The sequence below is a fragment of the Pseudopipra pipra genome, chromosome 8 (genome assembly GCF_036250125.1).
Source record: "Pseudopipra pipra isolate bDixPip1 chromosome 8, bDixPip1.hap1, whole genome shotgun sequence".
Classification (NCBI taxonomy): Eukaryota; Metazoa; Chordata; class Aves; order Passeriformes; family Pipridae; genus Pseudopipra; species Pseudopipra pipra.
In genome coordinates this window covers 20890460-20907821 of record NC_087556.1, presented here as the reverse complement: position 1 = coordinate 20907821, position 17362 = coordinate 20890460, and the positions used below count along the sequence as shown (strand labels likewise).

The 17362-nt window shown below is 36.3% G+C and overlaps 1 protein-coding gene across 3 annotated transcripts in view; it reads right to left on the bottom strand.

Moving 5' to 3' along the window:
• Positions 1–17362, bottom strand: part of MYOF (myoferlin) — a 68135-nt gene that overhangs the window by 40209 nt on the left and 10564 nt on the right. For all 3 annotated transcript variants that reach the window (XM_064662914.1, XM_064662912.1, XM_064662913.1), the window contains exons 4-16: positions 13127–13235; positions 11795–11879; positions 9581–9741; positions 8925–9053; positions 7394–7456; positions 7234–7284; positions 5603–5633; positions 5047–5162; positions 3740–3866; positions 2392–2495; positions 1396–1464; positions 1234–1277; positions 755–837 (exon numbers count right to left, since the gene is read on the bottom strand). In XM_064662914.1, coding sequence (XP_064518984.1) covers positions 755–837; positions 1234–1277; positions 1396–1464; positions 2392–2495; positions 3740–3866; positions 5047–5162; positions 5603–5633; positions 7234–7284; positions 7394–7456; positions 8925–9053; positions 9581–9741; positions 11795–11879; positions 13127–13235 — 1172 coding nt within the window. The remainder of the gene's footprint in view (positions 1–754; positions 838–1233; positions 1278–1395; positions 1465–2391; positions 2496–3739; positions 3867–5046; positions 5163–5602; positions 5634–7233; positions 7285–7393; positions 7457–8924; positions 9054–9580; positions 9742–11794; positions 11880–13126; positions 13236–17362) is intronic.

Sequence of the window (17362 nt, the reverse complement as noted above, 5' to 3'; positions counted from 1 at the left end):
ATATGGATTGAAGCACATAAATTAATTGCCTGCAATCATGCATTGCAATAAAATCTTCATTCATTGAAGCTAATAAAGTAAGGAATATGAAGCACTCATGCAATGAGATGCAGTGCCCATTTCTAGTAAGCTACTGATCAAAGACTGATCCAAGTTCCCCCAGTATCTGAAAGCAGCCTAATAGTACCCAGCAAATGAGCATGTGGTTCTAGATAGTTCCTTCAGGCTAATTACTCAGGAAAATTCCACAGCTTTTACATTCTCTTCCCAAAGAAAGAACAGATACTCTTACAAGGTGGCAATGGAAGTTTTGTTTACTAGTGCCCAAAGAATCAGTGATTCTGAAGCACTGACTCCAGGATGCCGTGAAATTAAATATCTTCTTAAACATGTAAGTAAACTTACTCATGATAGATTGTGATATCACATAGTTTTCTGAATTTGGCAAAGTATTCACAAATTTAATTAGTTCACATGTGTGTCTGTGTGTATACAGAACAGAACGCTGAATTTTGAATTAGTTACTGCTATTTCAATGATGATATGGTTTAGACATTAAAATTTTACTACTTTACTTTGAAAAGTCCCACATCATGTTTTCTAAAAGCTTTGTTTTGAAAACTCCAGAAATAGATAATCTTGTTGCCACAGAATTGGGGAACTACAGAAAAATATACTTTCTTAGAACACTAATCTTTGCTATTCTCTGTAACCCAAGCGAAGATAGTAAGTTAGACACTGCTCAACCAATTACCTCCAACCTCTCCTCCAGAAGCAGCAATTTTTGAGAGGCTTAAATATGTTGTTCCCACCACATCATTTTTTGTAAGACGATCCCTACAGAGAGAAAAAAAGAAAGACTTTATTTAAATATAATATTGGTCATCATACACAGAAGCAAGCTACTAGTACACACATTTTGCATCACCTAGAACGCTTTAATATTACTAAGATGGTAATGACTAGTTACAAAAGTGGGTTGTACCAAGAAGAAATCACCTGACTTTTACACTGTCACTTAAAAGTGACTGTGCTCAGTGCTCATTGCACAAAATTAACAATAATCCATGTTACACTAATCAGTCTCTTGTAAAGAAACCATAAAAATACTTAAACACTTGCTTAGATACTCTCACAGACCGTAAAAAATACTAAAAATACCTGACAACAGAACCAGACTTTTCTTCACTTAATTTATTTTGTTTAGTACTTCGATTAAAAGTCCTAACTTACCAGTCAATAACTGAAAGTTTTATTCTCTCACACATTGAAGGAAACTGAAAAAAAAAGCAATTAAAGTAAAATAACTCATTATTTATTTCACCTCTGTAATGTTAATGCCCTGAGTTCCAGAAGGATGGCTGTTTTCTACAGAAACAAGGGGAAAAAACTGACCTTGATTTGAAGAGAAATAATTTGATTCCACTCTGGATTGGCATTTTTCTCAATTATATTTGTGCAAACCTGCCAAAAATGAAATCAACTAAACAGCACATCAAAGATTAAACAGACAAAACAGCATATACTAGCTATGACTTAGGATACATCATAATATGTTTGGAAAAAATAGGTAGCAGTTAATGATGAATCCTGAATGGTTTATGCTGCAGTGAGCCATTAGTTTTCCATTGATAACTACTGCTAAAGCGATCTGCATATGCAATATTAATGACTATTAGAGGGAAAAGAAAATTGGAAACTGTGTTTAAATATGAGATTGGAGTTACCCTACCTTTTATTTTCACTTGCTACAATTAAATGAAATAATTAAAGCCTATTTCCACCAGCCACAATTTTATGTACTTTCACAGTAGTACTGAACACAGCAGAGAAATGAAATGGAGGAATGACTTGATTCCATTTTTCTTTATGCAGATTTTAGAGTAGATGAAGAGTATGGGAGAGGCTATATTATTTGTTAGTCATATCTTTTAAAGATCCTCTACATTACTGGGTGTGGCAACCTGATTACATAACATATTAAAGAAATGACAAAAAAGATAGGCTACCAATGAATATAAGTTGTACATTGTGCTCCAGATCAAATTTGGCATTCTAAGGAACACATTAGCAATAAAACACACAAACGCTGTTAACCTGTCCAGAAAGATCTGTATCATGAGTTACAAAAGCCATCAGGAACAGCCAGAAGGCAAGCAATCTGGCATGCATTGCTTCTAGCATTTACTCATACATTCCTTTTATTAGTCATCAGCTCTACACCCTTTCTACTGTAACTTGCTGTTTTTCCTCACTTTACAAAGTGAACTTTGTTTTTCATTGTTTTTTTATTTCTATAATTTCAGTAAACCTAAAAATTCATATTAGCATATGAAATCTGTTCTTAAGACTACGATTAGAATACAAAGATTCAGATATTTACTAAATTACCTTTTTCCCAGCAAAAGAAACTTCTACAAATGGATCCACCAGGTTTTTCTTGTCTGCTTCTCCTCCAAATATTTCCTTGACAGTCTGTGCAAAAGCATCATCCACTGGAGAAGTGTCAAAGATTAAATTAAGGTGGTTGGTTGTTGATGATGATGATTATTATTATTATTGTCAGTCTAAATAATAAGTTGCCCATACCAATCCCACCAAAATTAACCACCTTACAGACCTAGGAAGGATAAAGTCTAACGTGATAAACAAAATTCTGAAGCATACTGCTGGTAAAAATGGTGAATTTTTGCTTAGGAGCATTTTTAAAAATATAGATTTTTCAAACATCACAAGAAATGTTGATGTGCTCCTGAATTTAAAGGCATCATTGTATTTGAAAACCATTATGCATGTATCTGTAGACATTGCCATTTGTTGTCGCAGATATAGGTGAGAAAATAAGCTAATAAGGCACAAAAAGCCACCTACATTCTATGCGAAAGCACATATGGCATATAATGAGAGAAACAGCCTTCGTCTCAGCCAGGTAGGGCTGACACAAGTAAAAATCTCACTAAAAGAACTAAGATCAAACTGCTTACAAACTTCCCTGTCCTCCAAGGCTATTATTTAAGCTTATGGTACTCAGCTTAGAGCCCACAAACTGCCTGCTGCTTTCCGAGATGCAGCCAGTTCCTAGATCCTTGTTTCCCGTGGCCACTCAGGAGCAGGGTGCTGGCACTGCAGACATCCCTGGCCACGGCAGCAGGGGCTGACTGACTGTGGCAGCCCTGTGGCCTTTGCCCTGCTGAACACAGCTGCAGCTACGAGCACCTGTGAAGAAATAATGGACTGCTGGCAAGAGGAAGCTGCAGAAGGCCATCTGCAGTACTACTTATCTCCTGGGATCTAAATGACACTGGAAAAGAGGGCTGCAGGGAACCACCTGTCTAATAACCTCTCAAAAGCTGGCAGGGATTGGGATCCAATGGGAATTTGACACATATACTTCAGGAGATGTGCACAGAACCTTATCTGCATATCGAGTGTTGTTACTTAGATGTAACCTCTACGATTGGAGAGGGCCAGTGAAGATGACCCTTCCCCACTACCACTCAGCAACAGATGAACATTACCTACTAATGGGTAACACATTAAATTAACCATCACAAGAATTAAGTAGACTTACTGAGCATTAAAAAAGGACTGGAGCCATCACAGAATGACTGACTCAATTAAAAATGAAAAAACTTCAAAATGTTTTATGTTCAAAGAATGTTTCTGAATAGCTAACACAAATAAATGTTTCTAATGGTAAATAAAAACACCAGTGGATAAGTTGGGAGAAGCTACATACTCTGGGGAATGTCCTCAGCTCTGTAGATTTTGAGAAGGAAAGTGACCCATCGAAGTGCAATGCCAGCAGGTAATAACAGATTGCTCTCCACATCATCGCTTTCATTATCTCTCTCTCTTTTTTCAACCTGTTGGGAGATACAGTGGTACACAATAAAGACAGAATAATGTACAGAATTAAGGTGATTAGTTATACTGGTGCCCGCAACATTCTTCAACAGAAGACTGTTGTCAGTTTTTTATGAAGAATGTCTGTATCAAATTATCAAGCCACAAAAAATTCATTCTAGCTAAACTATTTTACTTACACTTTTAGCTCTAAAGTACTCAATTGCAGGAGCCCATTATAATCATACTTTTAAAATCATCATCATCAGATGATGATGATTTTGGCCCATGTATAATGTCAATTCATGCAAATTTCATACTCATCTCAAGATAAGGCACCTTACTGCAATTAGAAAGGCTTACAAATCTGATAGATATTTACCAGAACTTACCACTTCCTCATTTAAAAATAAACACACCCCAAATAACTAGACATATCCTTGTGATTTCAAGAATAATGAGGACAGCAGAGAGGAAGAGTTAATATGCAACAAGAAGGAAATCTTCCATGGTTCTGAGGACCATATTATATTTAACTAGGTAGTACCAGTATGCAAAAATATCAGGCAGAAAGAACAGTAGAATTTAAACTACAGACAATAGTCAAGTAAGAAAAACATTACAAGAAAAAAGGGCCTGTTTTTACCTTGACAGAACAGCAGACAGCTAAAGACTGGATCGTTAAAACTACCTACTGCTTTCATATGCATCAAATTACTTGTGCCTGGCTTGTAATTATTGATAGGTCTGATTTTCACCTGGAAAAATTTGGAGCTTTCTGGTACTCAGGTTTCTCTGTGGGCTTGTCTACGTTATGTAGCAGTGGAGACATTCCTGACTTAGTCCTGGAACTGGTATCAATATGTTACTCGGCCTAATTAGCTCTGCTAAGGAGAACTGCATACTAGCTTGCATGCAAGAACAGTCCAACACATCTCTACTTCAGTATATGAAGGAGTATCTACACATAGTAGAGTAACACACCCAGAGCTGGTCCAGAGGTCACTTAATTGGGCAGAATAACAAAATAAGCTTTGATTTAGCCACTTAGTGCTGCATAACCTGCAAACCACTTGTAAATCTTGTCTTTTAAATACTGCTCACAGAGCAAATTATACAGTATTAAAAAAAATGTTAGGGGGACATAAATAAATATCCGTGGGGTGGAAAGGGGAAGAAAGACATTTAAATGAAACTTACTGGTGGCTCATCTCCAGTTCCCAGGACAAACATGCTGACTTTCATATAGCCTTTGGGTCCTGAATTTGTATCTTCAGGATCATTTAGCAAAAGCCATTTTCTCATGACTGCATGGCCTGAAATAAAACAAAACATCACCACTAGCCCCCAGCAATATCCATTACAAAATGTCAGACATCATATAAACCGCCAACTATTCCAAAAGTATAACATAAATTATTCTAATTATTTAAAAAATTTATTCTGTCCTAGACAGGTCTCAACAGGGCCATTCAAAACAAGAAATCTAGTGTTAAAATGCTGTGGCATACTAATTCAGGGACATAACTATCAAATATTTTTGAATTATTTTTCAAATTTTAGATCTTTGATACAAAAAGGGGCTTCTACTTTATCTTGAAATCACTGAAAGAGATATATATTGTTGGATTTTTTAAAGTTAATACTTAAAGCAGTAAACTTAAATAACTTTCTTCTTTTACTTTAGAAATTTAATGAAATGTTTCAACCTCTAATCTCAAGGTAGGAAAAAAGTTCTGGAGTAACTGTTACTTACCAGGCTCATCATAAACATAGCCAATGTCAATCTGAAATAAAGATTAAAGGTATTATCTTTGAAGAAATACCAAAACAAAAAAGTGGTTGGAAAACTCCCCTCACGTTTTTCATGAGTACTACTACATTGTTCTCTTGTCACAAACTAAAGACAGTTTACATAGCATATTATAGGGAGGAGAAAATGTCTTACCCTGACAAATGAGGGATTATGAATGGATACAGCAGCCAAGAAGACAATGCAAGAAAATACGTATTAGAACTAACATCTATCTGTAGTTACTTTATTCTTTCCTCAGATCCCCAGCTTTTTCATTTACCAGAGACAGAAGGTGGGGCTAGCTTACTGCTTCTTGAATTCCCTGTGTTCAGCCATTATTTTATGTTCAGACAGGCTTTTCAGAACACTTTTGTTTCCCTGCTTATTTCCTGCTCAACATCTCATCCTTCAGTTCCAGAAATGAATCTTGTTTTTTTAATGAACAATTTCCTTTTTTGTTTTATTAAGAATATGACCATTTTTTTCCCCCCACTGTCTCAAATCTGGACAAGATTGCACATATGCCATGATTGTTATTCATTGTTATCAGATTTCAAACATGTTCAGGAAGGTAAGTATGTTTGCTCATGGCAATTGGGGCTAGTATTCCTTTCAGGTAAAGTCTGAAAGGGTGTTTTTCTAGACAGAATTACCCTTGCGGTTTTCTCTTGGAATGTGTGCCTGCAGGAGCACAAAGTAGCTGAATGACGTGCTGTCACCTGCTTAGTGAATGATCAATCCTCCACAATAGCAGAGCAATATATCACTGACTGAGTCACTAGAAATTACATAGATAATAAGCAGTGAGAAGCAAAAAGCTTTGTGGTAGAAAGCGTTTCATTTAGAAAAGAGCACTCTTCCACATTTGCATATTTTTGTAAAAGCTGGTCCAGAGACCTATTGAATTTATGCAGTATCAAAGAAGCAAACAGAAAATACAGCCAGCACTGATACTGTAAATGCTATAATAGGGGATCCCAGTAGCCTTTACAATTGCTATGAGAATTCTTTGTTTATATTGCTTTAGGAATATCTTCAACAGGCAGATGTCAACCTCCCAGTATTGACATAACAATTACAAATAAAGACAATCTCACTAATATCATCACAAATTGCTTTAACTAAGAGACTTTTCCACCATCTCTGTTACTTAACTTCTGACCAAAGGAACACCTTTACACATAATTTGAGACTGTGTATCTTTATGCCACCATACCGTACCACTATTCTGCCTATTATAATTCCCTTTTAACATTATCTCTTCAAACCCTATGTCATATCAAATAATCACCTCACCTCCTGAGGGAAAAAAAATTACCTTTTGGTAAATATTTTTTTCTCTTGGATGTAAATTAGAGAACTTGGCATATAAACCTCACAAATTTCATTAATAATAATCTTTTACTCAAATAAGAAAACTGCTTACTAGTGCTTTGAGCAAATGGTCTCTGGCATGAAAAGCAAGACATCATCAAGTAATTCTTTGGACCCATGCTAAGGAAGTATAAATTTAAACATCTAAAACTAGCACTTAAAAAATTTCTCCCATTTTATTTAATTTAGTCAAGACATGGAAGTTACTTTATACCCACCTTAAATTCACCCATTAGACAGTCTGCTCGTAAAGAGTAAGAATCATACACCTAAAAAGACAAAGGAGTATGAAATAGGAATGTTCCTAAACATGGTGAAATGGCCAGCCAATGCCATATGCATCCAGCAGCCTTCTAAATATGTGCTGTTTTTTCTTACCCGAATACTAACTGTTTCATCAAGCAACTCTAAAGGAGTCATGTGGACATTGTAGAAAAATATCTGTCAGGGTAAAAAGAAACAAAAAAACCTGTCTCAAAATGACAAACACATAACAAGCCGAACATAAAATGCAAACCCATTATTTTAAGAGGCACATGAAGCATGCCTAATGCAGTACTTTTACCCTGCCTCTTTGCTGGACATATTATATGATAATTTAGTGCAGAATAAAAAACTAAATTTAGTAAATAGACTCAGTACAAAACAGACAAGTCAGTCACAACTTCCATTTGAATGAATGCAGTAAACATAACTATGCTGCAAACTTTCAGCACTACCCTTGCTCCTTCACTTCACATTTTTCTCAGGGGAACAACTTTGGCAACTATAATGGTTGTTCATTTTCCAGGGCATTAAATCCTGGTCTAGCCACCTCTGTAGTAGTTGTTGAAAAGGTCTTGTTTAGGGCTAGCGATGACAGTGATTGTAATGATCTGAAATTTTGAAATTCAAGGCCATAAGAATAAATCTGAGAGTTTGACTGCACGAAGATGAATAGACTCTTTATTAGCTTATTTGTTTTCATAATAGCATATCCCTCAATAAGTTTGGTATTTGATCCCAGCTGTACTCCAGTCAGTATTTTATCCAACAAAATGGAAGGGTATGAAAACATGGTCCATCCTATTCCATTTTTAGTCTAGTTTGGATACTGAGACATCCTAGGAATTGTTTCAAAATAAATTGCAACTGAATTTTTGCCCTCCCTGTTTACTCCACAGCTTCATAAATCTTGACTGCTACCTAGAGTTTAGTTTCAAAGTTTTATAATTTCCTTGGTTTTGCCTGCATGTGTTAAACATGCTTGCCACGCAGTTCCAAAATCTTCTGAATTTTCCACAAATGTCCAGATAATGAGAATTATCCTCAGCATCCTCTCTATTAAGCTTAAGTTTGGTAACATTACTCTTCCAGCTATGGGATCATTCTTGTGTCCCTTATGTAGCTTTGAGTTCTCTCCTGTATTTCAGCGTGTTTGGAGTACAGCCCCTCTGGACAAAGAAATCTAGCTGTGCTTTTACAAATCATGGGTAGCAAGGCAATGACATTTCCAGATTCTGTGGCAGTCCTATTGACCCAAAGCATTGCACTGAGCACTTGTCTGCACTCACCATAGAGGTCTATGATTTCTAATTAATTCTTCTGTGATTTTTATGACCAGCACACAACTACTCAAAGTGATTCTGTCACATGGCCAATTGCACCAACGAATGTGTTCTATGTGTCTCAGCTGAACTTCAAGTTCCTTCTAGACAGTTTTATCTGCTAAGACTGTTGGTGACAGAGATGTGTTTAGTGATGTGAATAGATAAAGAAAGGGACTCGAAACGGCAAAATGAGTATTAGCAATAATTACACATAAAAATTAGCAGATTATTAATAATTGATTACAATGAAAGCGGTATTAACTACTTTTCTACAATTGACAGCATGAACATTTCAGCTAGAGTGTTCTTACACCACTCACTTCATCAAAATACGGGTTATTTCCTCTTTTGATTCTTGTCCGATGTGTCTGACCACAAACATGAACTTTGACTACTGGTTTTATGTTATTTCCAGGCAACTGGCGACCTTCAATGACTCTAACACGAATCTGAAAAAAACCCCAAACCAAGAAATATTTATATTAATTCATTCTCTATATTATCCATCATCCTGGTGACAAGCATTTCTTATTATACTACCAGAAAACTTAGCCAGTACCTGAAGTAGCTGGCAGTTAGGACCAGACAGACTTTTCAGACTTAATTATGATAGCAAGTATAGTTTTACTTGAATTTTACAAGACAAGTTTGGGTTAATTATTTCAGGAGGTTTTTTTAACTTTACATAACCACTTATTTTTAAAGCTGCTGTTGTAGTTTGAAATTTATACAATAACTAAACAATAAATAAGGTTCAACCAGGTTTCAGTCAGAACTGTACAAAATCAGACATCTCAGTAACAGGCACATTTGAAGAATACTTTTGAAATACTGCCTTTCAAAGGAAGGGGCTAATTGCCTCTACAGTGCACTAGATTTGCAGAAGCTGACACTAAATTATGTTCAGGCTATGTGAAAGGAGCAATGTCATGCTTGGCAGAAAAAGGGAACATGCAATATTTAATAAATCTTGTACCTGGAAATCTTGTGGTTTGTTAGAAAGGATTCTCCGCGTTTTCTTTCCTTTGGTGATGCGTTTAGCCAGCTGGGCTTCCTTCGTGCCACTTGGAACTGCTGGTGTGATACCACCAACTGGGCCATCCAATATATCCTCATAATCTCCATCATCTTCTCCATCTCATACAGAAAAAAACAGTGCAATAAATAAACAAATAGCAGAGCTGGATGTTAAAGTTACAGGAGTTAGAGTCCAACAGCCAAGAGTTCCATTAAAATTGTATTATTATCTCATGTCAACAATTTTTTCGGCCAACTCCATGCTTCCAACTCCTTTCGAAAGCTGCTTAAGAACAAATTCATATCCTAACCAAACTACCTCTAGATCTGTCTCTCTTCAGCATGCAGTGTGCCTAATACAATTCCTATACACTTTTTGGAATCAACAGATTGAAGCAAAACACAGTTCAGCTATAACCATCACCTGACTATTTCACAGTACACCAGAAGGGGTTAATTTTATTCCAGCTGAAGCTGTTTTCCATCTACAAGACTAGGCTATAGCACAATGCTGGTTTTTAGTTCAGAATCATGAAGACATTCAGGGTCTGCTATCTAAAATAAAACTCTGAATCCTTCTACACAACATTTAAGTGTGGAGTAAGTTTCTTAGTAAGCCTCTTTGACAGTTCTGAAATCAGCATACCTGTGAAAGACAGTTCTACAAGCACATGACACTACAAAACTGAATCATACAGTGAGATTCCAGTATTGCAAAACAGAATCCATAAATATCTAGACCACAAAAGTGGTCACTCCCTCGTGTTTCCAGCTTCTTCTCTTAACTGAAAGACAGTGACTATGGCAAAATCTAGAGAAGACTGAGTGTGTCTCTGATGGTTAGCATTAAAAGATTGCGTATTAACTTAATGAATTATAGAGTGATGATCACTTTGCATGAGGAAGTCTTCAGTGATCCTTGTAAGAGATGTATAAAATCAGAGAGACTTACATACCATGTATTTTATAACCAGAAGACTCCACCTATTTCTCTAACATCTCTCAAAATCCATTTGCCCGAATGGATCCATGCAACTGACTGATTACATACCCTAACTCAGCACTTAATTTTTAATTTCTAAAACTGAGCTGTAGCAATCTCAGCTGGGAAAGTGATTTCATTTCATGGAAAATAGGTATTTACAACAGTTAACTAAGGTGTTTGATAATTCACACTGAAATAATTTTCAAAATAAGCTCATATAAGTCAATTTTGCATTTTTAGTCTTCAAGTCCACATTTCTATAAAATTATTTTGAAGTGTGGTAATTTAACACACAGCTTTTGTGTTTGCATTTTCTATCCTTCCACTCCAAGAATATCAGTGAACTCAACGGAATCAAAATTTCCCTCCAGAAGACTCCTGATTTTAATTTTTTCCTTCTTATCAGCAAATAATGGTCAAACTGATTTAATTCTCTTCAAATACATAATATTTATTACATTTACTTCCTTCTGCACAAACACAGCCTTGATATTAGGCTAATTATTTGCCGGTCAACTGCAAAAACCTGTTGTTACTTCACACAGTCTAGGAAACCAGAGGATCTCAAAAACACTCTCAGAAAAAGCCTGGTTAATACAATATACAGACAGACCAAAGAATATTCCCTACTGATCACAGTATTTCATTGGCTAATCAAATATCAAGCCTAATATATGATAAAACAGTGTCTTCCAAAAATTAATTATTCTGTAGGGGAAAAAAGGTTCAATGACTTAAGAAAATCTTTCCACAAAGAGGGAAATCTTTTCCTGAGAGGGAAAGTAATAGATGTGACTCCCCTGTTTTTTGGTCAGCCCTAGCATTAGAACAGGGCTATTCCTAGCATTAGAGCACATAATTGCTGTTTCCTTGAGCATTCGAGAACTTTTCTTTCCTAAACAAAAGCCATTTTGAAAGCTTTTAAGCAACATCCTTCTTTTGTAACCTGATTCCACTGGAGAAAATGATGCTAAAATCCATTTTATGTTAGTAAATGCCAACTTTCTTCTTAGCTGTAGTTCTGAATCATCCTTAATTTCTTTAAAATCACTACCTGGCAGTCTTGACATGCTTGTTTCTGGTGAACATTTTCTTCTGACGAACAATGCTATTGAATCACTTTCTTGCCTTATCTTAAACAGCTACATGAGCTTTTAACAATACTGTTCTGAGAAAAGATGGAAATACCTTCCTGAGTATTGGTCCCTCCTGGATCATTCGGATTTACAGGTCCAGCTGGTGGCTCATATCCTACTACCAAATCAATTGTTGCCTATAGAGAAACACACAGTATTGACAACAGCTGATTTAAAGCAGCCAGTTGTTCTAACACTGTACATGAACAGCTAAGTACTCATTGTCACAGAACATTTTTTATAAAGTTTCAGCTACCAGTAAATTGATAAACTGTTATTAGGCTATATATACATACAAACAATAAAGATTACACAATTTGAAACTAATTGAATAGATTTTAAAATAATATCTAACAAATGGAATCACTTTGTTTATATTTAGAAAAATCTGTCACAATACAAGCATGTAAGATGTTCTACAAATGTTAATTTATGTGGTTCCACAATATTCATGGCAGACAAGGTGACATCCTAAATTTGCTGACAGAAGAACAGAGGCATGGAGAAATAACACTATCTGATCAGCAACTTAACAAGTCTGAACCGTAAGTAAAATTTTCTATCTGGCATTTGTAATTGCTTGTTCATAGTTCCATCCTGGAACAAAAACACTATGTCATTTTCCATTCTAATTATAGAATTGTCTTTTTTGTGCTTGAATGCGGTTTCGGATTTTTGAACAAACCATTATTATTTGTTGTTGCCAGAGTAACATGAGGAGCCAGCAAAAAAAGCCCAACCCTGTGACCAACTAATCATGATATTAAACTGCAGCTGATGAGAAATTGAAATTACCCTTGGAGCCTCTCCTTATTTAAGTGTACTACAATGCAACATGAAGTGCCTTAACAGCTAGACTACACAAACGCAGTAAGGCCCCAGGTTTTAGAAACTACTTAATAGCTAAGTCAATAACCAGTTAAATTTAAACATGTGCTAAACCAAGTTAAACAAGTTCTTGTGTAATTTTCTGAACTGAGCTGGCAGTGAACATGTACATGATCATGTGCTTTCCAGAATCAGTGCTATGACACATGTGGCTATTAGAAAGAATACAGAAAAAAAAAAAAAAGTGCATATGGGAACTCCATCTGGTACTTGGAAAATGCACTTTTTCAACATCAGGCTGATTTCCATGCACACTCTGTGCCCAAAATATTTATAACACATATATAGAAATACATAATACATACACAGAATGCAATTTTATAACTTAAAGGATATTAAACTGACTCAGATGGTACAGACATAATTACATTTTGCTATGAATTTCATCTGTCTGGAGCTTTTGCTACACATTTCCAAGCATTAAATTGATGCTAACCCTGTTGCTGGAGCATTTTGATTAAGAATACAGTAAAATAAGGAATTGTAAGTCACTCACTCCAATTTCTTGTCCCCTTTCATTTAGTAGAGGTATGAGTTTGAAGGGAGAAGATCTGCTTTGATTACCTACAAGATCCTTAAGTGCGATGGATGCACTGCCAATTAATCTGAAATGAAATAAAAATCATTACAATGCAAGTATACACCAAACAGAGGTTCCCCTTTTTCTTTTACTAGTGTCTGTTAGTCAACCAAGTAACTCTAGCCAGGACTTGAAAACTCAAAGCACAACAAAAGATCCTTGCAAATGTCATGTTACGACTGCGTACTGCTAATTTGTACTTTCTTGTTTCAACCACTGAATTCTCATTGGCAAACTAAAATATATAATCCTTCCTTTCCCTACGTAGCTTTGCAAACTCCCAGGTAAGAAGTAATGGATAAAACTTAGGTATGATAGCTACTGTACTACATAGAAAGAGACACAAAACCAGATACATACACACCTCTCTGTAATGAAAACAATGAAAGAGAACAAATGCAATCAATGTGCTTACTAGAGAATTCACAAAATTGATCTTCTTGCCCATCTACATTTTGGAATAGGCTCATCTTCTTGCTTCTAAAGCCTCAGAATGTTTTAATATGGTTCTAGAGAGGCCTACCAAAAGAAGCTGTTCAAGGGATCTGACGTGTTAGACTCTCCTGAGCTACTTCTGCCTGCTTTGGGACTGCATCTGTCACGCCCATTGTCTCATGAAAACGTGTAAACACCACGTACTTTTAATCCAAGAGACTTCTTTTAGGCAGAGTTTCTCACAGTGTGGCACTGGTCTTATGATACCTGGCACTGCATTTCATTCCCACAGTATGTAGTAACAGTTTACTCCTATACTGAAGTGGATTATTGGAATAACTGAGATTTTTATCAGTGAAGAAAACCCAAGATAATCTTGTAAGTATTAAAACAACATGTTTTATAAACAAAATACCAGATTTGCTGCCAAAACAGAAAAAATATCTGTACACAGAGAACCTAACTGAGGTCCCTTGAGATTACAGTGCTGTTTTATGGAGAAGCTTAGAACACAAGGGTATTTTTTGACATAGAGCAAGAGCATTATTACAGCTACTTTTGGGTGCTATGTTATGAGAAAATAAATTCTTTTTCTGGCAAAGTACATTAATTTCCTGCAAATATATCTTCCTGATATTACACATTACAACTCCTGTTTAATGTATGAAAAATAACTACACCTGCTGTCTGAATGACCTGTTAGAATTACTTTGGTGCTGTCACCTCCTCAGTCAACTCTGCTTTCCCAGTTCATCTCAGTTCTCCCAAACTAGTTGTCTTCTTTACAGTTTTGATTCACTACTCAAGCCTTTCACTTCTGCTCCCCAAACCGCCAGAGCACAGTAGTATTCCAGCTATCCCTCATATACTCATCACACAGAGGGGATGGTCTAGATGTGAAAAGCAGATTTAAGATCAGGCCATGCTGCAGAGGAAATTCGTGAAATTCATGAAATTCTGTTCTAATCTTTAAGATGACCATGACTGAAACTCTGATGCCATTTCTAACACCTATCTCTCTTCCCTTTGTTGAGCAGACACTTGGATCCAGTATTGTAGTCTTGATCCAGTGTCCTTTAAAAAACTACAGAAGTATACCTAGTTATTTCAGTAAGCATTAGATGAACCTTAGGTACATTTTCAGTTTTTACAAATTGTTGGACGGAGATGGAAACTAGCTGAAACACTGTCTCCATGTGTTTCTCAGTTTTAGGGAGGTTAAAAAGCAATTTCTCTTGTTATGTAATAAAATTGCATTCAATCCACAAGACAAACCTAGATTTGGAACATCACATAAACATCCTGTGGTGCATGTAACATCTACCCAGCCCAGGAAACAACATGGTCTTGCTAGTAGAAAAAGGCTGTATTTTTTCCCCTGTAATTTCAAAATTCAAAAAATTGCTGTTATATAGAAGTCAAGTAAATCTGACATTACACACCAAAGAGAACATCTCCCTCTATATACTTTTCTTTGTTAAGAGCAGGTGTCATGCAGACAGCCACTGATACTATCCAGCAGTCAGAGAAAAGTAGAAAAGGTTCATTCTATAAAGACTGCAAATCCCAGAAGTAAGAGAGAAACATACTGGGTAGCTCAGTGCATTTTCTTCTTTAAAACATAGCCTTCTATGTTAATAGCTTTGAAAGCAATTATAATATAAGCAAATGGCAAACTATTCCTACAGTTGGAACAAATGCTTGAACTTCCTTTACGCAGCTGGATACTGAAAGAAACCCACTTCACTGTTTTTCCTTCAATGGAAAATTAATCAATATCAATTCCAAATAGTCTTATTTTCCTTAAATCCTTCAACCATGACTATGGCTTCCATTTGAGAATAACAAATAGAAATTTACATATTTTGAGGTGTCTAGAAGTGAAAAACCCAAGAAGACTAGCCAAAAGCAGTTCGGCCAAATGGGATTCTGGAGAAAGACAAAGAAAATATTCTCCTATGCACATTTGTAGAAAAATTATGTAGACTCGACATTTTCATTTGATATGAGCTGGAGTGACATACATTAACTTCAAAAACATCAGCAATTCAGAAGCCACTCAAAGTTATCTCATATCAAGATGACAGTTTCAGCAACCACACCCTCCTATCTGGTGACATTAACTCAAGAACAGCTGTTCAAAGTAGAGCTTTTGGAATTTTTCACTGTAAATTTCCATTTCTACATCCTTATCTGTCCTGTGCAAATGATAACTGCACACATTTGAATGTGTAGTAACCATTTTTAAAATACTGATCACCTTCAGAAAACTGAAGAGGGAATCAGTTATACACACTACCTGCTTGCAACCAGTTGCCTCTATAGTCCTTTGTTTCCCTCTCCTTTACCAGGTTGGGCAACAACAGCCTCCAGTCTTTTTCCACTCTAGCAAGACTGAGAAATTTAATAGTCAGTCTATATCCTATCTTAATCTACTTCTAAGATTTAGACAAATTCTAATCTTTAGGCAGTATTCCACCTTCCCCAAAGTCATCCTGTTCACTGGATTTGGGATATTTCACTCCACTCTTAGCAGAACCACAGAAACGATGAGGCTGGAAGGAACCACCCAAGATCACTTAGTCCAATGCTTCTGCTCAAGCACAGTCAGCTAGAACAGGTACCCAGGACCACGACCAGTCTGGTTTTGATCATACAGTTACTCAGCAACTGGAGTAATACTTTCAAAAGTAACAAGGAATGTCTCAAAGACATCGATAAGTCTCAGCTTTGTCACTTTTCTAAAGGCCTCAGAGAAAGCCTTTTTTCTGACATGTGTCTCTCCGGTCTCTAATCTTTGGGCTGTCAGCTGTCAGCTAAATTAGACAACAGTAGTGGCTGTTGTGACACCATGACCATGATGTTCAATGCTTTGCTGCAAGATCTGCTACTGTACTTCCTTTTGATATGTAACTAGACTCCCAATTCTCTGCATGGCTACTGTGAAGCTGCTGTGTTCCTCTGAACTTTGAAGACTTTACCTTCAGCAGGATTGTTTGTAATCTCCATCTGAAGTCATGACTTACAAGATGACGAGGAGTCCTTTCCTTCCAGCGCAGCTGAAAAGACTTCCTGCTACCTGTCTATCCTCAAAGGACACTGCTCTTTGCTAGACCTATTTCAGCTTTCTTCCTCTTGCCTGGGCAGATCAACATTTGTCTCTTTAATTCCAGATCACACTTATCTTTTGACACCATCAAGTGGGATAGTTTCTGCTATTGGAATAGCTTAATATATTCTCTCTCAGCTGTTCATCATTTCTTTTGGGAGAAGATAGCCAATGAGCATTGCTTCTTAAGTCAGTCAGGTCTCTTAAACTTTTCCAGCTTTGCAGAAGTAAAGCAAAAAACCTGTCCTGCCACAAGCAATTTAAACATTCTGGTCTACCACTGAAGAAGACGCCTGTTTAAAAGCTGCTTTTGAACCTTACCAGCACTAGGACTATGACACTTTCCTGCCAGTAACCAAAGGGAAATACTTAGTTTATAAGCATGAAATCAATGAACTCCTGATGACTACCTACTGAACAACTTTTGCACTTGTGCCAAAGCTAATTAATCCATTAGCATTATGGTTAGCACTTCCTCTTAGCTGCCTAAATAACCAAGAGAAGTGAAACTTCACATCCCTGTCTGGATCAGGAAATGCTAACTCACAGTACCAACCATTTTATTATTCCTCTTGGTTTGTAGGTAGCAATCTATACTAAATTCTTTA